General features: G+C 43.8%; 1 protein-coding gene across 1 annotated transcript; it reads left to right on the forward strand.

The window, feature by feature from the left end:
• Positions 1-482: 482 nt before the first annotated feature.
• wipf1b (WAS/WASL interacting protein family, member 1b) lies at positions 483-24,693 on the forward strand. The gene is made up of 10 exons (XM_061087064.1): positions 483-538; positions 7,522-7,631; positions 16,459-16,561; positions 16,754-16,883; positions 17,482-17,649; positions 17,751-18,441; positions 20,320-20,417; positions 20,529-20,750; positions 21,851-21,964; positions 22,814-24,693. The coding sequence occupies exons 3-10, from the start codon at positions 16,502-16,504 to the stop codon at positions 22,864-22,866; spliced, it is 1,536 nt and encodes a 511-aa protein (XP_060943047.1). The 5' UTR covers positions 483-538; positions 7,522-7,631; positions 16,459-16,501; the 3' UTR covers positions 22,867-24,693.
• The last annotated feature ends 397 nt before the right edge of the window (positions 24,694-25,090 follow it).

A 25,090-nucleotide genomic window follows, 5' to 3' on the forward strand; every position in this document is an offset into this window, starting at 1 on the left:
GCTCTGAAGAAATGAGCCTGGTGAGCCCTGTATCTTCTGAACCACATTTATGACCCAGATCAAATTCTAATAATTTAAAAATGTAAAATATTTAATGCTTAATGCATATTTAATAATTTAACACAAGGGCCACTTCAGACACTTTGCCTGGAGAACCAGATGTTTCTGGTCTGCTATCTGTGGATGTGGCTTATTTTAAATAATATCTTCAGCACTCACTTCTTCATTCTTTGCTATTTATGGTCTCCTGGTATGAAACCTCCTCCTCCTCCTCCTCCTCCTCCTCCTCCTCCTCCTCCTCCTCCTCCTCCTCCTCCTCCTCCTCCTCCTCCTCCTCCTCCTCCTCGTCCTCCTCCTCCTCCATGATCCCGTCCCTCCTCACATGCTGTTCCCATTAGCAGAGCCTTGACTCAACCCGGCGGCTGCGTGGCTCTGGCTGCAGACTTCTGGCTCCTGATTGGTCCGCGGGCACAGCCTCGGTGTGAGAGACACTCCATGGACGCGCATTAACCGTGCACAGCGTTTCCTTCTGCCCCAGGTAGGTGCAGCACACGTTTGCATGTGAGGTTGTGTGGTAGTTGTGTAGTTGTGTGTACAGAGCAGGGAGAGTCGAGTTGTTTCGCCAGCGGAGAGAGAGAAGTTGTCATCTTCTGGAAAGTGTCTGGAGCAGATTCCTGCAGCGAGGCTGGTTGTGTGTCTCTGGGTTGAGGTCGGTTGTGTGTCTCTGGGTTGAGGCTGGTTGTGTGTCTCTGGGTTGAGGTCGGTTGTGTGTTTCTGGGTTGAGGCTGGTTGTGTGTTTCTGGGTTGAGGCTGGTTGTGTGTTTCTGGGTTGAGGCTGGTTGTGTCTGTGGCTGCGGGCCGAGCTTTGTGCGTTTCTGTCTCCAACACACACTGTGTTTCCTCAGCAGTGTGTTGGATTCAGTGTGTGTGTGTGTGTGTGTGTGTGTGTCTGCAGGGAGGATGCAGCTGGTCCCAGTCACACACAGCATCAGGCCTGTGGTCAGTGAGCAGAACTGCACTGGTTTCACATGGCTTGTTATTTCTAACAGAGTGGGACTCTCAGGGTTGTGCAGCTTTGTGCCTGTTCAGGACTTTGCATTGATTTCCATTCAAAAGCTCAAGCTGGGTTTGATGGTTCCCATGAAGACTGCTGGTTGCTCAAAGTCAGTGTTGATCCTGGGAAGGTCACACAAACGAGTACACACACACACACACGTCTCCAGGGCTTCTTTAACTTGAAGTGTAATGTTTCTATTCCCTTAATGTCACTTTTACTATATCTTTAGTCTCCACAACACGAGTAAAATGCTTTCTATGCCTTCAAATCTACTGCTGTACATTATGAGGAGTGTGTGTGTGTGTGTGTGTGTGTGTGTGTGTGTGTGTGTGTGTGTGTGTGTGTGTGTGTGTGTGTGTGTGTGTGTGTTTGTTCACAACCTGTTTGACAGAACGCCATTTGGCCGTAAGCACATAAACACACACACTGGACTCGCTTCTCTAAACATTTAGTTTATAAAGGCCTGTTTGCTTTTGAATGGCGGGATTCAGAGTAAATGAACGTGTGTTATCTGATGGGCGCCGGGCGGATCTCTCCCTCGGATCTCTCCCTCCGATCAGGCTTTCCCTCAAACCTGCTCCCTCTGTTATCTTGATCTCACATGAATTGACTCGCTTTATTTGAATGGGATGTCGCAATCATGTAAATCACATCTCGAGGGCTCGACTACAGTAAACACAGGAATCACAATAGGACGAGAACGACGAGAATAGAGCACATGCCTCAACCCCTTTTACATTTATACACACCTATAGATTTCTGTTCCCTGAATATTGTGAAGTTGCTGAACTCAAAATTTGCTTATATGTAATGTTTTCTTTTCTTGGCCTGTGTCTCCCTTCTCCCTTCAAGTTTCACTGAAATCTGTTCTATAGTTTTTTACCTCCTGCTGACAAACAAACCAACAAAACAACAAGTGGACCGAAGCAAAAAACACTGCTTTATTTTTTAATTTCAATTTGTAATGTGAACATATGATTCCACTGAAAACTGAGGTAAAAGAAAACGATAACCATTGATCAGGTCACCATCCTGAATGCAGATTTCCCCAAAGAATAATATTTGGAATGCCTCCCCCTTCATATTGCATGTAAGGTTGGATATGCTATAGTTTGGATAAGATAAGATACATTTTTATTTATCCCACACACATGCACAAACATGCACAGACACACTCATGCAATTGAGGGAAATTTGTCCTCTGCTTTTAACCCATCTGGTGCAGATGTTGGGGGAGTAAGGTGCCTTGCTCAGGGGCACTAGACAGGGTAGGGAGAATAGTCTTGATTTTTTTGGACAGATTCAGGTTCGTCTTTTTGTTGTTATTCCATCCAGGTAAGTTTTTGTTGAAACTCCGGGGAGTCGAACCGTGGAGTCGAACCAGAGACCTTTTTCTGCCAGTAGTCCAAGTTTCTGCCACTTGTCCCGACGCCTTCCTTTGAATCTCCTGTTTGGTTTATTCTTCTACTCAATGCACATGATCCCAAATCGACTGCAGAGAACCGATTAAATCCTCTAATTTCCTCCACTCGTCTCATGCGGCTCCTGAATCCTGAAGCTGCAGTTTGAACAGCGAACGCAGCAGAGATGTTGTCAAACCTGAACCAACCGTCATAAATCAGACGCTTTCACAGAGCAACACAACGAGATGCAGCTCGACAAACATCAAACTGTGATGGAGGAATGTTCTTCTGCAGCTGGAAGCGTAACACGAGGCCTCAGAGCTGCAGAAAGGTCGTGGAACGGTGGTTTTTCCTTTGATCTTCCCACACCAGTTTCCTAAATGTGTCCAATCTCACAAAGATATGAGTTTGTCTCAGATTTTTTTCAGAGCACAGAAAAGTCCCAGAAGAAAAGGGAGAGTTATTTGTGACGTCGGTGATGTCATGTTGGTGTTTCTCGGCAGTCTGAGGCTTTTTATGACTAATCCACGTGACTTGACCTCATCTGGCTATTTTTCATTTTTGCAGTAATAGGAAATCTATGAATAGACGTGTGCACGTGGTTCTTATTGGTTTGGACTGAGCTGGTTCCTCTGCAGGACGTCAGCAGCCGAGCCTGTTGGAGGATTAAACCACACGTGGAGGTATGTGGTCGTGGTGGCTTGTTTACGCCCCCCCCTCGTGTTGCCTCTGGTCTCATCCACGCGCTTTGTGACAGAACTAGTTTTCAGCTCTTGAGTTCTTGGCATTCCTCCGGAGCTGCGAGTCGGTGAGGAAGCGAGCGGCTGGGTGAAACTCCTCCACGGCCTCGGAGTGAAGTCAGAAGCTCTTTAGATTAGATTAGATTTCTTTATTTATCCACACAACGGGGAAATTCACTTGTTACAGCAAAAAAGAGAAAAACAGAATTTAAATAACAGTGCCGAAGCAACAATAAAAAAGAAAGATCAAAATATATACACTTACTAAACTACACATAATGAGAGTAAAAAAATATACAGAAAACAAAAACAAAAAACAACCTGCAAAACAGACACTGTGCAAAAGCAGGTACTGGGGAGAAAGTGGAGTGATGTAAGTGTTATTGTAATGAAAACAAAAGTATTATAAGTAATATTGCAACAGTAGTGACCATGATACAGAAAAAATAATTAAAAGTAAGTGACCATAATATAAATAATACTACAAGATAGTATAAAGGAAAATATAAATATTGCAATATTGCAATCTTAAGGAGCTCTCATCATTTCCTGCTGTGCACTCAGCGATGAGCCGTTTAAAGCGATCGCAGCATTGTGTGCCGTGATGTAAAGCGTGTTCTGCGGTCGGGGGGGGGGGGGCATGTGCATTTGTTTAGCGTGTGTGGGCAGTAGTAGAAACATAATGCAGCTCTGTGCCGTGTGTGCTCGGCTCTGTTTCCTGTGGAAACCACGTGACCCTGGCACCTCTCGGTCCATCCGGCTCCAGCCTCATGACCGAGTGTTGATAATGCAACAGGTCCAAGTCACCGGTTTAAAGTTATTTATAAGGACGGGAAATGACTTTGTGCGTTTCTAGTTCTGTCGACTTTATGTATTTGTGTGTGTTGCTTTAAAAATAAAACCCATCCTTCTCTAGACTTGAATCTGAAGGCGGCTCAGCGGCTCAGCTTCTTCCTTCAGTCCAGCTCGTCGTGTTTCTGCCTCTGGGTTGATTCTCCCGCTGAGATTAGACCTGCTACATCTGTTCCTGCTCTTTAATCCCTTCTTTAAACTTTCTTCTTTTTTTTTCTACATAAAGCTTTAATCTCTGTGTAAATGTCAATTCAGGAGGTGATGTTTTCATCGGTGTTTGTTAGTAAGTCAGCAGGATTACTCGTGTGGAGAAGATCCAGGAGGCGTGTTTAGGGAACTGATATTCATAAGTGTGACAATTTACTGAAAATCCAAATTAAAATCTAGTTCTAATGAATTTAAATGTGACTGTTAGACTGTGGTGGAGGTAAAATACTAAGTTAACACTTATAAATACTTGATTTTGCTCTAGTTTCTAAACCACAAACCTGCACCAGACGGAAAATATATTTCAATTTAAAGAATGAAAATGTTGTGTTAAAGAGTTGTACATATACACATAAAGGTAAATGGCGTTGCTTGAGTTTCTCTCAAGTTCACCTGGTGCAGATACTCTGAGCTGGATGACTGAGATTCTTCAGACTGAATGCGATGCTCAGTGAAACCCTGCGAGGAAACGTTTCTGTTGAAAGAGAATAAAAGAATCTAGATGACATCCCACAGTGGAAGTAGTTGAGGTTCTTTGATAACAAGACGGTTGTGTCTCAGTCTTTCTCTGCGTCTGAATGAACCTTTGTCTGATTCATCTCTCAGAATCAGTTTTTCACACAGCTGAAGCATTTGAATCCTGTGGCGTCTCGGCTCGGCCCAGAGTCTGTGAGTCACCCGCGGTGTGACCAGTGATCACAAAGCATCTAAAGTGAGCGAGGAGCCTGCGGGCGAGCGCCGCTGACGCCCATGTGACTGTGACACACACCGGACGGATTCTCCGCTGTCTCTCTCTCTCTTTGTGTTGAAGCCGATGGATTCAATGAGTGCGTTCGCCCTGCGGAGCTTCACGACCTCGTGTGGGACGAGAAACACTCGAACCCGATGACGTCACTTCAGAAATTGTGTGTCGATTGTGAGGAAGAGGACGAGCTGAAAACACTGAGACGAAGCTCAGGAGGAATTAAGAGTCGCCCGAGATGCAGTGATATCATATGATCTATTTCTCCTCACAATACTTCACACCGTGTTCCCTGCAGAAACCCTCTGGACTCAGTGTGCTCACCGAAGTTATCTTCTGTTAGTTGTGATGTCCCAATTAACTTTAGGAGATGTTTGGAAAAGCAGCTTTTGGTTTGAAAACTCTGGGGCAGCGTTGGAAAGAGGAGAAGATGAGGATCAGCCACATCCGCGTCCTGATTGGTTCTCAGCAGTCGGGACTCGACTCCCAGCGCTGCGTGAGAAACACTCGTCGTCAGGACCAGTTGCATCTTGTGTGAACAGAGATGGTTTTAGTTTTGAAATGCACACGCTCGTGCATGTCGCCTACAATAAGAGCGTCTCTCTTTTCCTTCAGACAAACGTACGACTGGAAAACCCTGAGTGGACCCAGCCTTGTGTAGATTAGTGTTATGTAAGGTTTGTTTAAAAGTACAATTTGAATCACGAGTGTTACTGAAACTTGAACATTGAGTTTGTTCAACTAGCTTCTTTATGTATTTAGACATTTAGTATATTTAAAATGACAGAAATCCCTCTCCAGATTTCCAAGGAAGATTTTTTTTTAACCTTTTACATTGGAGGATGTGGAGGTTTATTTGGGTTTTTAGCTCTTTCACTCTCAGTCACTTCATCAGTTCCAGTGAAGAACACGTGGTTTGGAGCATCGCGGCGTTCCTCTACGGGAAACACTGGTCCCTTCTTTATTTTTCTACTGGTTGAGTGAAGTAACAGCTCGGACACGTTTCCCCTCTCGACTGGATCCTGGTGGAGAGAGAAGCAGCTGAGCTCAGGGAAGAAAGCCAAGGTGACTCTGAGATGCGGCTCTGCCTCGGCTGGAAAACGAGCCGGAGGGGGGGGGGAGGGTACTGAAGCCGATGGAGGGCTGGCTCGCTGCCGCTGACTGTGTTGCGAGGCAGGAAGTGTGACACTGAGAGCACAGGAAGTGGCAGCTGTGGAACCCCTTTTCTGTCCAGAAGCGCCGACGCCTGGGATCAATTCACTTTCAGTTAAAACAGCAGCTGAACTTTAGTTTCTATGAATAAAACGGAGGAAAGTCTTTCGTGTAATGTTTGTTTTTCTTCGTGCATTTGATCCCTGGTGTGTCTCTGAACTCACGTGTGTCTCAGACATGAAGTTGATCGATAGTCGAGTCCTCCGGCAGCTGCAGATCAAGGAGGAAAGATGTTATTGACTCAACTTCATGAGATTTAGTTACACACAATGAAAACAAAAACTCGAAATAGACAATGACAAATACATGATGCAGAAATCTGCAACAGCGTCACACAGGCCTTTTACTTTCTGTGATTTTGTGCCATGACTTGTCCTGGACTCTCCTCCAGTATTTGCTGCTGCTGCGTCTTCTTCTTCTTCTTCTTCTTCTTCATCTTCGTCTCTTCTGCATCGTCTTCATCGGGCTGCAAAGGGATTTCGTGCACAGAGTCACGGCCGAACTTTGCGTGTCAACAATCCCGGTTCTGTGCTGATGTCTCACGCTTTCCACGTCATGAGCTTTTCTTTGTCTCCGTCTCAAAGAACAACGCAGCGGAAGAACAGCCTGGAATCTTTCATCAGTTGAGAAGAGGATCCGATTCTCTCACGAGATTCATTCATTAATCTCACTAATTTAACGCCAAAGAATCGACTAAACTTTTTAGATTATGATTATGATTATGACTCCAAACATGCGTTGGCTGCACAGTTTTGTGTTTAGGCTGCATGACACTAACGTTGCATTTCTCCGTTCTAATTTTTTATAAATGCATTATAAATAGTGAGGATGCAGCTACTTACTTAAATAGTTATTTAATGCGTTTGTCAATATTAAGACTGATATAAATTATTAGTTATTCTACATTTGGAGGACTGTGGAGCCCTGGGGGTTCTTGCCAAATGTCTTCTCTTATATTTTTTCTGACCTTCGACCGGGAGGGTTAAAATGATCTCATTAAATCATAAACATGGTTATCTTATTGCGACACGTCATTAAAGACTCTATTTGAATCCAGAGCCACAGCGGGACTCCCTCCCCCAGTTGAGGAACTATATACAGTCTATGGGAGAACTGAGAAAGAGGAAGTGGTGTTTGCTGTATATAAGGCTTGTGTGTGTGTGTGTGTGTGTGTGTGCGGTTGTGCGTGTCTGACTTCTTCTCTTCTGAGTTTAGAGGAAGAGGAATCAAGAAGTTGAACTCGACTCTGAGTGTTTTTTTAACACATTTTTAGATGCTGCTGATCTTCCTCTTTTTCTCTGTTTTCAGCTGTTTACGTGGCTGCTCTTCACTTTTTGAATTTTCCGGAGGAATGAACTAAGGAGCTTCTTCGGCTGTCTCCTGAACTCGCTGCTGATTCTTCTATGGACACAGACTGAGTGAGTAGAGAGACGCTGATGTGTGTGTGTTTTAGTCCGATGTCACATTTTCAGCACGTTGCAAAAGTAAAGAAAAGAGCCGAATAGAGTAGATTTGCCTGAAGCGTGTGTCTTCTTCTCTGCAGTTGTTATTCTGCCTGTTGAGATGAAGTAAATTAACTAAATGAACTGCTCGTGTGTGTCTGTGTGTGTGTGTGTGTGTGTGTGTGTGTGTGTGTGTGTGTCAGTGTGTGTGTGTGTGGCTGCAGTTTAATGGAAGACGACAGCCCAGTCTTGTTAAAACTATCTGACTTGGTGTTTCCTGTTTGGACTGAAACGATCTGGCTCTAAATCTTAATTGATTTATGGAAAGTCCAAAGTATTTAGATAATTGATTTGTTGTTCATGTATTTTTAAACCATCGACCCAGATGTCAGACGTTCTTGAGCGTGGAGAGAGACAGAACACATTAGCTCTAAAGTTGGGACTCTGCCAGTTGGTGAATAATGGGAATATTGATTTGCCTCCTCAAGCATTGTCTGGTTTTATTTTCTATCTTCTAAGTGTGTTTTATAATGCTCAGCTCCACAGGAAGGTCAGAGGTCAAGGTCAGCTAGTTCAAGGTCACGTCTGCAGACGACTTGGTTTGTCCGTGACATCAAGATATTCATTTTACGATAACAGAAAACAGAAGAGTTGAATCAGATACGAGGAGACGAAAAAGCAGCTGTTTGGCATTTTTGCTTGAACCTGTTAATTATCAGAACAGTAATTTAACTGATGGACTCGTCGTTGCAGCTCCAGCTGAAACATCAGTTTCCTAAATGTCTGTTGAGAAGATCATTAAGGTTTTAATATTGGATTTATTTCAGCTGATTCATCTTTTACATATAACATGTTTCTCATACAGAAACTCGGCGTCCTGCTGAGATAACATGTACTGCAGATGTAAAACACTTTATCATAATTGATTTAGTTTTTTATTGGCACCTGCAGATGGATATCAGGAAAAGGTATCTGCTATTTAAATACAATAAACGTTGGAATTGACTTTCCAGAATTACTGAGTAAGAAAATTAGTTTGAAGGAAATCCAAGAACAAAACGTACAAGTTGTTTTATTACATGATTGTCACCGAGTGGATTTGCCTCAGTTTGAGGTCTGATAACTTTCCCAGGTTTCTGTTTAAAGCTTGTGAGCAGGAACCTCTTCTCTCTCCTTACAGCTTCAATAGAGTCATCACTTAAATGTCCTGAAGTCTCGTGTTTTGCTAACACAGCAACACTCAGAAATCCCTTCAAGCTCAAGACGAATACAAACGAGCCTCTGGAGGAAGTTATTCATCTGTGGAACTTCTCCAATATGAAATGTTCTCAGCAGTTAATTAATTTGTGGGTAAATTTAACCTGCCGAGCATCGTTTCTTCAAATAAAACTCCTAAAAGTCTAAATGAACCACATGTGTTACAGCTGGTGTGTGTGTCTGTGTGTGTCTGTGTGTGTGTCTGTGTGCATGTGAACACACCACAGGATGTTAGCTCAGCCACTCAGCACTGTTCCTGCACAGCCGACACATTTATTTCGACCCTGAGCCGCGTTCGAAATGTCTGAAATTACCTTTTCACCGAGGTCACGTTGAAAATACAGTAGCAGCTCTTTATGTTTTACACGTTCATCACCGGTGGAGACAAGTTTATATATATATATGAACATATTATGTTTGAATGTTTTACATGAGGTGTGTTTGATTGTCTTATTGTTTATGTAACTTTTCGAGTTGAGTGAAAAGGTGATAACACAATGATACGTATATACGTCCACACACTGATAACACAATGCCTGGAAAAACACAACGCACACAAACACAACTTGTGCAGTGTTCGTTTTGAACCTGTCTGTACTGGGCTGCTTGCTTGCTCTGTGGTGCTTTCTGTCTGTGCTTCTGTCTGTGCTTCTGTCTGTGCTTCTGTCTGTGCTTCTGTCTGTGCTTCTGTCTGTGTTTCTGTCTGTGCTTCTGTCTGTGCTTCTGTCGTTGCTTCTGTCTGTGCTTCTGTCTGTGCTTCTGTCTGTGCTTCTGTCTGTGCTTCTGTCTGTGCTTCTCTCTGTGCTTCTGTCTGTGCTTCTGTCTGTGCTTCTGTCTGTGCTTCAGTCTGTGCTTCTGTCTGTGCTTTCTGTCTGTGCTTCTGTCTGTGCTTCTGTCTGTGCTTCTGTCTGTGTTTCTCTCTGTGCTTCTGTCTGTGCTTCTGTCTGTGCTTCTGTCTGTGCTTTCTGTCTGTGTTTCTGTCTGTGCTTCTGTCTGTGTTTCTCTCTGTGCTTCAGTCTGTGCTTCTGTCTGTGTTTCTGTCTGTGTTTCTCTCTGTGCTTCTGTCTGTGCTTCTGTCTGTGTTTCTCTCTGTGCTTCAGTCTGTGCTTCTGTCTGTGTTTCTGTCTGTGTTTCTCTCTGTGCTTCTGTCTGTGCTTCTGTCTGTGTTTCTCTCTGTGCTTCAGTCTGTGCTTTCTGTCTGTGTTTCTCTCTGTGCTTCTGTCTGTGCTTCTGTCTGTGCTTCTGTCTGTGCTTCAGTCTGTGCTTCTGTCTGTGCTTCTGTCTGTGCTTCTCTCTGTGCTTCTGTCTGTGTTTCTGTCTGTGCTTTCTGTCTGTGCTTCTGTCTGTGCTTTCTGTCTGTGCTTCTGTCTGTGCTTCTGTCTGTGCTTTCTGTCTGTGCTTCTGTCTGTGCTTCTGTCTGTGCTTTCTGTCAGTGTTTCTCTCTGTGCTTCTGTCTGTGCTTTCTGTCTGTGCTTTCTGTCTGTGTTTCTCTCTGTGCTTCTGTCTGTGCTTCTGTCTGTGCTTCTGTCTGTGCTTTCTGTCTGTGCTTTCTGTCTGTGCTTCTGTCTGTGCTTCTGTCTGTGCTTCTGTCTGTGCTTTCTGTCTGTGTTTCTCTCTGTGCTTCTGTCTGTGCTTCTGTCTGTGTTTCTCTCTGTGCTTCAGTCTGTGCTTCTGTCTGTGTTTCTGTCTGTGTTTCTCTCTGTGCTTCTGTCTGTGCTTCTGTCTGTGTTTCTCTCTGTGCTTCAGTCTGTGCTTTCTGTCTGTGTTTCTCTCTGTGCTTCTGTCTGTGCTTCTGTCTGTGCTTCTGTCTGTGCTTCAGTCTGTGCTTCTGTCTGTGCTTCTGTCTGTGCTTCTCTCTGTGCTTCTGTCTGTGTTTCTGTCTGTGCTTTCTGTCTGTGCTTCTGTCTGTGCTTTCTGTCTGTGCTTCTGTCTGTGCTTCTGTCTGTGCTTTCTGTCTGTGCTTCTGTCTGTGCTTCTGTCTGTGCTTTCTGTCAGTGTTTCTCTCTGTGCTTCTGTCTGTGCTTCTGTCTGTGCTTTCTGTCTGTGCTTTCTGTCTGTGCTTCTGTCTGTGCTTCTGTCTGTGCTTTCTGTCTGTGCTTTCTGTCTGTGTTTCTCTCTGTGCTTCTGTCTGTGCTTCTGTCTGTGCTTCTGTCTGTGCTTTCTGTCTGTGCTTTCTGTCTGTGCTTCTGTCTGTGCTTCTGTCTGTGCTTCTGTCTGTGCTTCTGTCTGTGCTTCTGTCTGTGCTTTCTGTCTGTGTTTCTCTCTGTGCTTCTGTCTGTGCTTCTGTCTGTGCTTCTGTCTGTGTTTTCTGTCCGTATAGAAGCACTGAAGAATCAGAAGATATGGAGTTCTATATATCTTATACATGTTCTATATTGTAGAAAGAGAAGGTTTAACACGGGTTAAACATTCATTGTGTGTGTGTGTGTGTGTGTGTGTGTGTGTGTGTGTGTGTGTGTGTGTGTGTGTGTGTGTGTGTGTGTGTGTGTGTGTGTGTGTGTGTGTGTGTGTGTGTGTGTGTGTGTGTGTGTGTGTGTGTGTGTGTGTGTGTGTGTGTGTGTCTAATGAGGCTGTGGAGGGGGTTCAGTGGCAGGATGGAGAACCCTTTTTATGGCCAGTTTTAAACTGAAACATATGTAAGCCATAGTGTGTGTCTGTGTTGTGTGTGTGCGTGTTGTGTGTGTGTGTGTGTGTGTCCTGACGGTGACTCTTCAAAGGGTCCACACCCTGGAATCTCTCATATCTCCCTTTCCTCCCCTAAACTTCTCTCTCTCTCTCTCTCTCTGTGAATGCTTAGCTAATATTAGGCTGTGTATGTGTGTGGTTACTCGTGTGTGTACTCGTGTGTGCTATCCAGAAAAGGAAGAAGTTGTGCATGTTGGGTTTCGACACCCAGGCCTGTTTCCTCTGAAGGAAGTAGACGTCTCTCTGTGTCAGTCTCGTCTTGCACAAACCGACAGTCCCTTTCTATCTGGACTCACTTCACATGTTTCTTTACATCTGAACGTTTCTTAAGGACGTTGTGTAAATTACATTTTCCAAAGTTTCCCATCAGAGGGTTTTTTACTTACAGATGTTTAATCTGCTGCTTTCACCTCCGAGTCATCGCTGCTGCAGGAAACCAGTCGATGTGGTAACTCTCTACATCCTGATTCAAACTGAAAACTCTTATCAGTTGTGTTCATAAGACTGGGACAGTGTTCGCTCTCACTTCTTTCTAGTTGACTTTCCTTCGTTTAAAGTTCTGTGTGGTGAGCGGAAATTTCCCAAAGTCTCGTTGTGTAGCTCCAGTGGAAACATGTGTAGTATTTAGAACAGTGGGAACAAGCACATGTGCGTTTGGCTTTGAATCTTTGAATCTTTGAATCTGCTCCGGCTGCCGGTTCTGATCTGTGAGCGACGTTTTCCTGTTCAGCTCAAGTTTGTGCAAACCAGTAACGTTCCCCTTCCAAGGACTGGTTCACTGGTTCACTGGTTCACTGGTCTCACTGGTTCACTGGTTCACTGGAGCATGAGTCATAACAGGCTTTCATATCATTATTTGATTAAACAGACATCTAGCGTTTAAGATTGTAATAGTGTGTCCTGAATTTTACTAATTTATTAACTTAGCTTCACAATCTGCATGAAAAGCTTTAAGCTCTCGACAGTCTCATGGAAGATAAATATAAAGAGCTTATCTTTTTAAAAACACATTAACTGGCCCATTAAAAATATCAGGCTGAAGATTGAATGATCATTTCAATAAACATGTCATATTTGTCTGTGCTGATATAACAGCAATCTGGTCAGATTGTCATCATCTGTTCACTGGAAAGATTGACCTGGAGATAATGGGCTGAATATTTTTCTATAGAATAAGATTCAGAGAAAAACACTAAATTATTGTGTTTTTATACACATGCTATATAAAGACTTTAAGCATTAAAGTACTGAGCCATGGATGCAGCTGAGTATAACCGAGGTTCATAGTAATGTCATAAGTCTCCCAGGTAAATGAGCAGAATAGAATCTTTTTTAATTTGATGCATATGTGGTAGATGGACAATATGACAGCCCCACAAAAGTGAAGCCAAACCAGCTGGATCGCCCCCTGGTGGCTGACTGTAGTGTAGGCCATAAACCCAACCTCCTCCATGTTGGAAGACGGGACTTGGAGCTTTTTATCTAAGATAGTTTTAGAAATTGTATGTTTTTCTTTCTCACACTGATGTTTGTTCAAGTGTTCGAGGCTGAGCCTGATTGGTCGAGCAGGTGTATCGGTGATAATAACTGGAAACTGGTTATATTTAAAACTAAAGAAAAAAAAAACAAATGTACATTTTTAAGTCCCCAGATGCAACCGCAGAACCTTGGGGTGCTGTTTCTTTTTAAACCTAGCCAAACATTACTGTCTCCATCGTTCCAGTTTACAGTTTATAATTCATATCAGAGGTTTCTGCAAAAGGTGAATGCAACAAACAGTGAGCATAACTGTCTTCCTTCCTCTCATCTCTGTCTTCTAACACCAATGGAGACAAAGTCAGTTAGATTAGATGATGCAGAAGTTCGAGTTCACCTCGTGATGGCAGAGCACGAACATCAGGACGGTGCAGAACCAGAGAGAAAGAGGAAAAACAAAAGTGATGAACACGTCGGAGGTGCTGATGCACGGCTGAGAGGAAGCCGGAGGAGAATTCATAGGAAGCTGAGATGCAGAGGTATCATCCTCCTCGTCCTGGTAACCGGATAGCTGCGGTGCCGGAGCGCTGCGGTGACTTCCTGTTTGTCAGCAGCATACAGGAAGTCAGAGGTGTGACCTGTGTGTGATTCTTTTTTTTTAAATGAGGCGAGAGGCCGAGCTGTGTGAGAAGTGATGTGACGAGAAACAGGAGGATTTAGGTGTGAATGTGAAAGAATGCACGGAGGGAGAGCAGGTCGTACAATCGTTCCTCTTCTTCTTCTTCTTCTCGTTTAACTGGCTCTCGAATTCTTAACGTCTTTATCTGAAGTATGCATCATTGATGTATGTGCGACGTGTGTTCCAGTCGCACCGGTCACGATGCCGCGACCCTGTGAGAGGAGAAGGTCACAGAGAGTCAGCCGTGTGTCTGCAGCTGGTTTCAAATCAGTCAGAAACGTGTTTGTGGTTGTTTGCTTGATGAGATGTTGCACGGAGGATTTGCTGTGAAGTGGATTTTGAGGAACAGCACAAACAGAAACGCAGACATCGGGTGTCTGACTTTTACAAATTAGATTAGATTGAACTTTATTGTCATTGCACAGTACAAGTACTTATACAACAAAATGCAGTTTAGCATCTAACCAGAAGTGCAAAAAAACAGGCAGTAAAAGTGCAGAGTATTGTGCATATTAAAGTGAAAATGTAAATAAATAAGATCTGTACAGTAAGAAATATATATGGAATATTACAGTATTAACAGGAATTGTAAGATATAAGGACGATGAATACACTATGAGGAGGAAAAAAATATAAATATATATAAATATGAATACACTATAGGCGGGGTAATACAGTAGTAAAAAAATTAACAGTTAGTGGAAATGTACAAATGTTCAAATGATCAGTGGTTGGAGGAGGGTGTGTGGCAATAAGAAGTATATGAGTATTGAGATGAAGTGCATGTTTTAAAGTTGTGTTTTAGGGAACTTGTCACTCAGGTTCCTGACACATTAAACATTAATAATGAGTCCTTCAGTGCTCTTATCACCTGATCACTGATGAAACCGGTTTTTCTTGACATATTTAACAGCAGTGAAATCTTTTCTCCTCGGGCTGTTTGAACTTTCAGTCCCTCCAAGAATTCATGATATTATCAACACTCCCTTAAAATTGTCACAATTGAAAACAACCACTTAAAGCCTCAGTCTCAGTGGAGAGTGAGAAACAGACTTCTCCTGGAATCTGTCTTTTCAGGTTGATCACTGGCTTCAGTCTTTAGTTTCTAACTTGTACAGCAGCTTGTAACTTGGTTTTGAAAGGTGCTATATGAATAAACTTGATTATTTAATTATGTATTATTTAAATCTTTAAGGTTGTGCTCATTTGTTCTCGAGTCTGGTCTCATGTACAGCTGACTTCTCCTGCAGTGGTTGTAACTGCTAGTTGACTTGGCCATAGTATTTTATACTGACAAAAAATGTTATACCTTGTATTACTGTATAAATATATATATATATATATGCATATTTATTTCATTCTTATTTATTCAATGTATCAACTCTTCAATGTATCAACTCTTTATTTTACCCTCCGCACCATTGTAAATGAGGGTCTTATTCCTCAATGTCTTTTCCGAGGCTTAAATAAATATTCAATAAATGTATTCTCTGATTATCAGTAATTTTAATAATTTTGAGTCATTTCACTGGCTTCAGTCTTTAGTTTATAACTTGTACAGCAGCTTGTAACTGGGTTTTGAAAGGTGCTATATGAATAAACTTGATTATTTAATTATTTATTATTTAAATCTTTAAGGTTGTGCTCATTCGTTTCATCGAGGGAGTTCTCGAGTCTGGTCTCATGTGCAGCTGACTTCTCCTGCAGTGGTTGTAACTGCTAGTTGACTTGGCCATAGTATTTTATACTGACAAATTTTTGTATACCTTGTATTACTGTATATATATATATATGCATATTTATTTCATTCTTATTTATTCAATGTATTAACTCTTCAATGTATCAACTCTTAATTGTACCCTCGGCCCAATTGTAAATGAGGGTCTTATTCCTCAATGTGTTTGCCGAGGCTTAAATAAATATTTCTGAGTTTCAGACGTTGAGATAATATTCATGATAGTATCGACATGCACACGTGTCTTTATATGATTAAAACATGCTCATATCACCACTGGGTTATTAGAGTATATCTCCAAAATGTTGTTTTTTCCAGGATCTGAGAGAATCACCAGATGCCTGAATGTTCAGTGGTTGATTCGTCTTTTCATAAGTTTTTCATAAAAACCTGCAGTTTCTCACTTTCTCACGATACCAGGGGAGAAAATGTCTTCTAAATATTATGTTGAGATAATATTCATGGTAGTTGAACCGGTGATAGATTCAAATCTAATATTCTGAGAATCATAAATCTGTTAGGTACAGCATATAAATACAAATAAATACTTCCCTCTCTCCGGCAGAAATAACTATTCAATCAATTTATTCTCTGATTATCAGTGATTTTAATAATTTTGAGTCATTTCATTGGGTTCAGTCTTTAGTTTCTAACTTGTACAGCAGCTTTTTTGAAATGTGCTATATAAATACACTTGATTATTTATTCTATGATAATCGGTGATTGTAATAATTGTGAGTCATTTCCTGGTGCCTACCGCATTCTGAAAATAGCAGTGAAAAATCAATGAGCTCCCGTTGCACATTCAGAATAAAGTGATGATGCAGAGGCTGAATTCATAATTAGTTATCAGGAACCTATTTGTTTTTCCCATTTGCGGTTCCAGGAAGCACCTGCACCAGAACCCGTGAGTTCGATTCCTGTGCCGCTCTCTGTTTGATGAAGTGTGTGTTGTGTGGTCCGTCCTCCAGGGTGCAGCGTCCAGTGCAGATAGAGTGAACTGGAGAGAGGAAGATGCCAGCCCCGCCCCCCCCACCGCCCCCCGGGCCCCCCCCTCCTCCCACCTTCTCTGTTGTAAGTCAAAGACACACATTTGCTCCGGTTGAGTCCTCTCACTGTTTACTGCAGTTTTGCTTTTATGCAGCTTTACTCTGACTCAGCGACTATATAACCCTGTGTGTGTTTGTATGTGTGTGTCTGTGTGTGTGTGTGTGTGTGTGTGTGTGTGTGTGTGTGTGTGTGTGTGTGTGTGTGTGTGTGTTTCAGGCCAACACAACCAAACCCAACCTGAAAGGCTCGGAGCAGCGGGGTCGGAACGCTCTGTTGACGGACATCTCTAAAGGAGCCAAATTAAAGAAAGCTGTGACCAACGACCGCAGCTCGCCGCTCATTGACCGTGAGTTCACAGGAACGCTAGTGAGCTGCTAGTTAGCCAGGTTACTCACACTGAAGCCAGTGAGTTTAACCGTCCGGTTACCGGGACAACGATGGTGATGATGATGATGATAGCTGGCTTCAAATGTGCAAGATGGCCGCGTTCCTATCTGGGTTTTTTTTGGCTTAATTTCTGGATCGTGGCAGGAAGGTGGAGACACGTCCACCATCTTTATATATGGTCTTAAAATTCATAGTTTACAAAAAATAAATAAAATCAATAATAATGGTGAGATTTTGGAAGAACTAATGACCCACATGCTTATACAAGTGAGTTTAAACATCCGGTTACCAGGACGATGATGATGATGATGATAGCTGGCCTCAAATGTGCAAGATGGCGGCGTTCGTATCTGGGATATTTTTGGCTTCATTTCTGGAAGTGGAGACACGTCCACCATCTTTATATATAGTGTTAAAACTCATAGTTTACAATAAATGTATGTATAATGGTGAGATTTTTAAAGAATTAGAGGAACTAAAGATCCACATGGTTATACAAGTGTGAAGCAGAACAGATTGTGTGCAAAAAATCATGAATTCTTTGTTTATCCTCTCAGAACCGAAAGGAGGAGGAGGTGGAGGAGGAGGAGGCAGAGGCGGAGGTGGAGGAGGAGGAGGAGGTGGTGGTGGAGGAGGAGGTGGAGGAGGAGGAGGAGGAAGTTTAGGAGGTCTGTTTGCAGGAGGGATGCCGAAACTGAAGTCTGCAGGAAACCGAGGCACATCTGGTAAAATAAATATCTATGATTCTAATACTGATGAAGATGAACAACACAACTACACAAACTGCACCTGGTAACACAACTAACTGAACCTTCTCCTGCTCCAGACTCTGCACCCAGCCGGGGTCCCGTGCTCCCCCCGGGGGGCCGCTCCGCAGGCCCCTCCCCCTTCGGCGGACCACCTAAACTCCCAGGAGCCCCTGGTGGCGGCGGGCGGAGCAGCACCCCCGGGGGACGCCACAACTTCTCCTCCAGACCAGAGACTCCAGGCGGCGCCCCCCCCCCTGTGCCCAACACACCTCGACCCACCCAGACCTTCCCGTCCCGGGGGGGTCCGCCCCCCCCATCGCTCCCTGGAGGACCCCGGCCCGGCCCGGCCTCCATTCCCGTCACTCCCAGTGTCCCCCCAGGGAGACACGGACCCCTCCCCCCCCCACCGGGAGGCTCCTCCCCCGGGTCCAGACCGGGCTTCTCTGCACCCCCCCCTCCTCCTCCGGGCAGCAGCCGCCCCCCCGTGCCCGCGGCTCCTGGAGGGAGGCCCCCGCTTCCCGACGACCGGCCCCCCCCACCGCCTGTGGGGGGTCACCGGCCCTCCATGCCCCGCGACATGCCCCCCCCACCCCCCTCCGTCAACTCCAAACCTCCCCCCTCCGTCTCCAGCTCCTTGTCTCCTCGCTCCTCACCCGGTGGGGGGGGGCCTCCTCTCCCACCGGGCCGACCGGCTCTCCCACCCACCCCGGCCGGGGCGGACGACAACAGCACCCCCCGCCTGCCCCAGAGGAACCTCTCGCTCAGCAGGTACCGGGGGGGTTTGACTTCTGAAGGTCGATATATGCTTCTCTGTTTTTACAGACACGGACAGATAGGACCGCCCACTCCGCTGGGACCGCCCACTCCGAGCGCCTCGAGAGCTTTCCGTGCACCTCTGATTTTTCTAACTATCCGTGGGCAGAGCGCCTACGGACGACACCATTTCCGGACCTCAAACTTCCTGTTTCCTTCCCTGTGTCTGAACAAACCCAAACACAACTATGATTCTACGATTAATGTGACGTGTGTGTTAAGCCAGCGGATTTGTCCGGCTGACGGTGGCTCGTTAGGGCACTGAGGGCATGTGTGCACGGTCACATACGGTTATAACGCCGTGTCATAACGGCGATAGCGGGCTAGGCTAGCGGGCTAGGCTAGCCACCATGCTAACTGCAGTGGTAAAAGCGCACAAACCCGCTGTCAATTCAACCACTATCATGACACTGTTTCTATAATACCGTCAGGTTAGAAGCAAACACTGGGTAGTGGTTAGTGTCGGGAGTCCCTGCTGACTGTGTGTGGAAGCTGGGGGGGGGGAAGCTAGCTAGCTCCGTGTAGCTTCAAGCTGTGGAATTAGCAACACAGTTCGGAAACAAGACCGGGGAACCGCTGCGCTAAGAAACGATTACATCAGCATTTTGACCTGCTGGGTGTCACTTTATTCAGTTCTGTTAGTTGCCATGGTTCAGTGTGTGGGACGCAAGCCAGGAGGAGCTAAACATCCGTGGACTTCTTCTTTGAACCTAGAGTTAGGCTTCTCTAAGCTCGTCTCCCGTTGCGCCACCTACTGTTCTGGCGGTGAAAAGTTGTCCGAGAAGCATAAATCAAAAAGAGTCCGTGGTGTCCGTGCGTCCCTCTCCTCGCCACGGACACGTAGAAGCATAATGGAGTCTTCACTCTCATTGGCTGAGTCGCAGTGAAGCCAGATGTGTTTCAGACGCTGAGATAATATTCATGATAGTTGAACCAGTAATAGATTCAAATCTAATTTTCTGAGAATCATACTTCTGTTAGGTACAGCATATAAATACAAATAAATACTTCCCTCTCTCCGGCAGAAACAGGAACTTTCGCAACCAAACCTCTTCGGTGGCTTCTTGTTTTTAACTTTTTTAACTTGTGATGTTTAGGAGAGGTTTATATTTTGCAGTTGCACAACACTACGATCAAATACATCATTCAATCAATCAAATTTTATTTGTATAGCCCATATTCACAAATCACAGTTTGTCTCATAGGGCTTTAACATGGTGTGACATCCTCTGTCCTTAACCCTCAACAAGAGTCAGGACAAACTACTAAAAACCCTTTTAACAGGTAAAAATAGGTAGAAACCTCAGAGACACATGAGAGGATCGGTCTCCCAGGACGGACACAAGTGCAACAGATGTGTAGAGGAGAACATCATCAGGATAAAGTTTTTAGCAGCATCGATGAGGGTTATCATTTTGAAGGATAACTTCAATACTAAATGTCAAACAGTCCTGCTGCATCATAGTCTCTGGTCAGCAGCAGGATCATGATCCAGCATCTGAAACGACAGAAACATCTTTACAAACATTTATTTAACGTCTACTTAGATTGTTGTTTGCTCCCGTCTGCTAACATGGAGGAGGTGTATGACTTGTACTGTAACCAGCCACCAGGGGGCGATACAGATGGAGATGTTCCATTCAAATTTAAATGTGTGTTTGACATGTTCTGCTGGAGAGGATGTTTGTGTCCAGGTGTGATTTGGAAACAGGAAGTCAGCAGCCGGGTGTTTGACCATCACGTGCCACGCCCTCTTTTCAAGATGACTCCTTAATTCTGGAGATATTGTGAATATGATAAACTGATAATCAGATTTCTGCCTCTCCTCACCAGCCTCGGTCAAGCTCCGCCCCACAGCCGGACAGGACCGCTCCCCCCCCCGCCCAACGAGAGGCCGCCCCCTCTCGGGAGGATCCCGTCAGTACGCTCAGGTGAACCACCTTCATCACACTGGTCGTTCAAAAGACATGATGAATATGTGCCACCGATTTTTCATAAAACGTCAGGAGCCATTATTCACCGGCTCACCTCCTCCTCCCCAGGGCCTCTTCCTCCCCCCCCTCCCTCAGGGCGCAGCGTGGGCGGTGGCAGTGTGAGGTCATCGCCTGCTCCCTCTCCGATTGGTCGGCCCGCCCCGGATCCCCATCGCGGTGGCGGTAGACCCCCCCTACCTCCAGACAGGCCCGGGGCGGGAGGAGCCCCTCCCCCTCCTCCGCCACCCATGGGCAACGGCTTCCAGAACTCTCACCACAACCAGGTCCAGGGTGAGTCGGGGGTGCTGCTGGTCGGGTGGGTTATGAATATTGATATTGATAGAGGCCTGCTGTAGTGTGCAGGACTAGTCAGGTAAGTTTCCATGATATTACTGGGAAAATATATTAGCATGCTGATTGAGGATTGTTCATCTGTTCATCTAGACTATTTCCATTCATTTATCCATCAATTGTAAAATATGTTTACAGACGATTCCAATTGTTTGGCTAACTATTTATATCTCTGGCATTGCATTAGTGTTTTTTTACAAACTTTTTTCTCATCTTATTCTACAGAACAATGCCACGTGCACTATCTCATGTGTGGAGACATTTCACCTCATCCAATGTAGAAGGAAAGGCTGTGTACATTTGCAAATACTGTGCAAAGACCTATGTTAAGAATGACACAACGATGCAGAAGCATATAGTCAAGTGCCCAAAGTTTCCTCAGGGCTCAAATCAGCCTATGACACAACAAAATGTTTATATTTATGTCTGTATATGACAAGGTAAATACAGTTAGTATAAATTACCACAACATTTCCAGTTTATTCCCGTTAATTCCCGTTAATTCCCATGGAAAGTTTCCAACTTTCCCGGAATTTTGCAACCCTAAACACGACACAAACGAAACCCAGAAATACAGAACTTCATCAGCAGAATAGATTTATTTACAGTAAAAACCATTTAATCAAGCAAAGCAGGAAATTAATATACAATAAATAAACTCATGTGCACCTCATTTGGTGACTTGCCTGGTTGAGGCTCCTGCACTCGCATAGTTGGAACAAGAGAAACCCGCCGCCCCCCCCCAGTGTTGTTTTTGCCACATGTTCCTCTGTGTCCAGCGATGGCAGAGGAACCCACTGACCTCCCAGTGTGTTGCTTTTGTCCCATTGAACCAAGACAGTAAGTTTGAATGGTGCAGACAGGTAGTGAGAGAGAGAGGGGGGGAGGGGGGGTCCCGAGCGCCTGAGTGCTTGAGTTTTTAAATCATCTTTTCTGCACAGATCCGTATCATATCCTTCATCACACCTCTCTGGAACTCTGAGTTCTGCTGATAAACACGACGACCACTGATCTCTCCGTCTCTCTCTCTCTCTTCACAGACGAGTGGGAGTGTCGCTTCACCTTCCACCCGGTGTCGGACCTGCCCCCCCCGGAGCCCTACGTGCCCTTCCAGAAGAGCTACCCCAGCAAGATCGGCAAGACTGACAGCAGAGGTCAGACACAGACGTGCACACGTGTCTTTATATGATTCAAACATGCTCATAATGTGCTTATATTGGACTTAGGCTGTAAATCATTTGTGTATAAACAAGGTGAATCTCAGAATCCAGATGTAGTGACTGGTTTTGTATCATCAGATAAGTGGTGTGCACCATTTATACGTTTGTGCAATAAAATTGGGTACTAATTTGATACAAAAATGTGTCATATTTAAGACGTATGGCAATTTGACTAATGTATTTTATTTTGTTATTAGCATAATTTGTACCAGTCAAAAATCTTAAATAAATATCTATATATATATATAAATATCTGCAAGCATCAGTCATTCTCACTTCGAGATTTATCATTTTAAGATGGTAACGTAGACACATTGTTATATGTGTTGTCATTGTTGTCCATCAACATTGTGTAATCATGAAGTTCTCGGTTTTTCAGTTTCTCATTGTCTTTAAAACATGCTCATATCACCATTTGGTTATGAGGGTATATCTCCAAAATGTTGGTTTTTCCAGGATCTAAGAGAATCATCAGATGCCTGAACGCTGCAGTGTTCAGTGGTTGATTCGTCTTTTCATAAGTTTTCATAAAAACCTACAGTTTCTCACTTTCTCATGATACCAGGGGAGAAATTCTCTTCTAAATGTTATGTTGGACTGCAGTGACAAGTGAGAGAGAACTCAATAACAAGACGGTTCTCTTTTAAAGATTTAAATACTGAATTATATAACTTCATCCTACAAGATTCCTCTGAAATGCCACACAGTGCCACCTGGTGGAAGAAAGATTGTTTGACCACAAATTCAAAACCCTGACTCCTCTCTTTTCTTTCTTCTCTCCAGGTTCTGGTAAAAAGGAGAGAGGAGCTCCTCCTCTTCCTCCGATACCCAGGTGAAGAGGAGGCAGCCGCCACCACCACACCTGGAACTCTCCTCTCTGTGTTTCCCTCCTCGTCTGTGTTGCTCTCATTCTGCTTTAAACGACAGCGTTTGTTATTTGTGGTGACCTCAACGTGTGAAACACAGTCGACCAAGTAAAAGGACAGACTCACCAAACAACCACCGTGGAGTTTACATCCTGTGCCTCTGAAAGACCAAAGCCTGTTTCCCCTGCGGTACACTGTGTTCAGATCAAATGTCAAATAGACTCGTACCTCTTTGGGTACTAGAAGAGAAATCTGTTTTTTTTATGGTTTACAACCATGTGAGTGGAAGATGCTTTGTCGATGTGGCATCGGTGAAACGTAAAGAACTCAAGAACTATAGTGTTGTTCATAAACTTCTTTTCTTTCCTCTACATTCCATAAATTGCCTGCTTATTATATTTTATCAACAAGCTGCACTTTCAGAAAACCAGCTGGACAGACAGAGCAGCATTTGACAGGTTGTACATGTGACTTCTCCAAACCTGTTTACAAAACCCCGACAGCATTCTGTGAAATGTAATTCAACATGTAAGGGCGTCACAGGGGTTAGCGCCGTCACCTCACACGTCTTCCTGTCCGCAGTTTGCATGTTCTCCCCGATAAAGCATAAAATATATGGATAAGTCATTCTTTAATGGTAATATTAATGCAACCAGTTGCTTTCCTTAAGTGTTTCAATAAGCTGTTTCTCTCATTGTGTTTCTCGTTGTGCCTTTTTCTGTTCAGGATTGTACTTTGAGGCTGTTAAACAGTTGAGGGAAATAGCCTTTTTGTGCCTTAAATGATGTAAATAAAAGTTTGCTCTCCAGGGTTCGATCACCTCTGTTGATGTAAAACAATAAAGCAATACAGCAGCTCGATGGCCACGTCATTCAGAGCCAAGGTTTTCACATGTATCCTCAGAAGGAGATCAGGTAGAATAAACTAAATGTGTGTGTTTAGTGATACAGTAATCTTGGGTAAGGTTCCTGCGTTTCCCACTTTCTCAGTCAGAAACCAGTAAATGCCTTAAGATGGACCGAACTAATGTGTTTGATTTGATCTGAAGTAACATGAAACAGCAAAGTTAGGCTTCATTTTCTCAACTGAGTGTTTATAGGATTAAATAACACGATCATAATCACACAAGCATCACGATCGTTAGCAAAACCAAGCAGTAAGTAAAGTGAGTTAGTGCCTTTTGTGGAGCGGAGGGGACGCCCATGCTCTCAGACCTGGAAACCCCCTGATCTACATTATTAAGCAAATGTGTGTCTTGATTCCAGCATCAATACTTAAACATGAAACAAAACTATAAATGGCTCCAGCTTCCTGCCACCGCTGCATAAAACGATCAGGGGGGGGGGGTGCACGTTTGATTTGCCAAAGCCACGTGTGCCTTCACATTGTGTTTTCACTTGTACGTGTTTCTGTTGGATCCACTGAACGGTACTTTTCATTTTGTCACAGGAGATATGAGCGTGCATGTGATGTGTATGACTGAGATGTTTTAAAGGACAGGGTGTTGGTTTACAGGTGATCTGATTTATTATTTTTGCTGTTTTTGTTTAGAGCAGCAGTGAAGGAGCCGTGTTTGTGCCTGTGAGATTTAATCCAGTGCTATTAAAGGACTGTATTATTTTTAAGTTATGTCTAAGAACTGTGCAGTATTAAGATGTTTCGCTTCACCCAGCACTGCTTTGAGTGGTCTTTTGTATACGTGATGTATTATTATCATGTGCTGGACAAAGAAACTTCTACTTTAAGACAATCACACTCGAATAAAGTCTATTTACATAAATAAATAAAATGCTTTAATCTGCTTTCTGTGCTTTTATTGGACTATAGGTTGTAAATCATTTGTGTATAAACGAGGATGGTGAGTCGCAGCGTCAGCAAACAGACGTAGTGACTGGTTGGGTATCATCAGATAAGTGGTATGGATCATTTATACGTTTGTGCAATAAAATTGGGTACTAATTTGATACAAAAATGTGTCATGATATTTAAGACGTCTGGAAATTTGTCTAGAATGTTTTTTTTTTATGTTATAATTTGTACCAATCTAAAATAAACATTTGCAGGCATCAGTCATTCTTACTTCGAGATTTATAATTTTAAGATGTTTACGTAGACATATTGTTTATATATTTGTTGTCATTCATCATTGTTGTCCAGTCACATTGTGTAATCATGAAGTTCCCGGTTTTTCAGT

This window comes from Limanda limanda, chromosome 15 (assembly GCF_963576545.1).
Source record: "Limanda limanda chromosome 15, fLimLim1.1, whole genome shotgun sequence".
Taxonomy (NCBI): Eukaryota; Metazoa; Chordata; class Actinopteri; order Pleuronectiformes; family Pleuronectidae; genus Limanda; species Limanda limanda.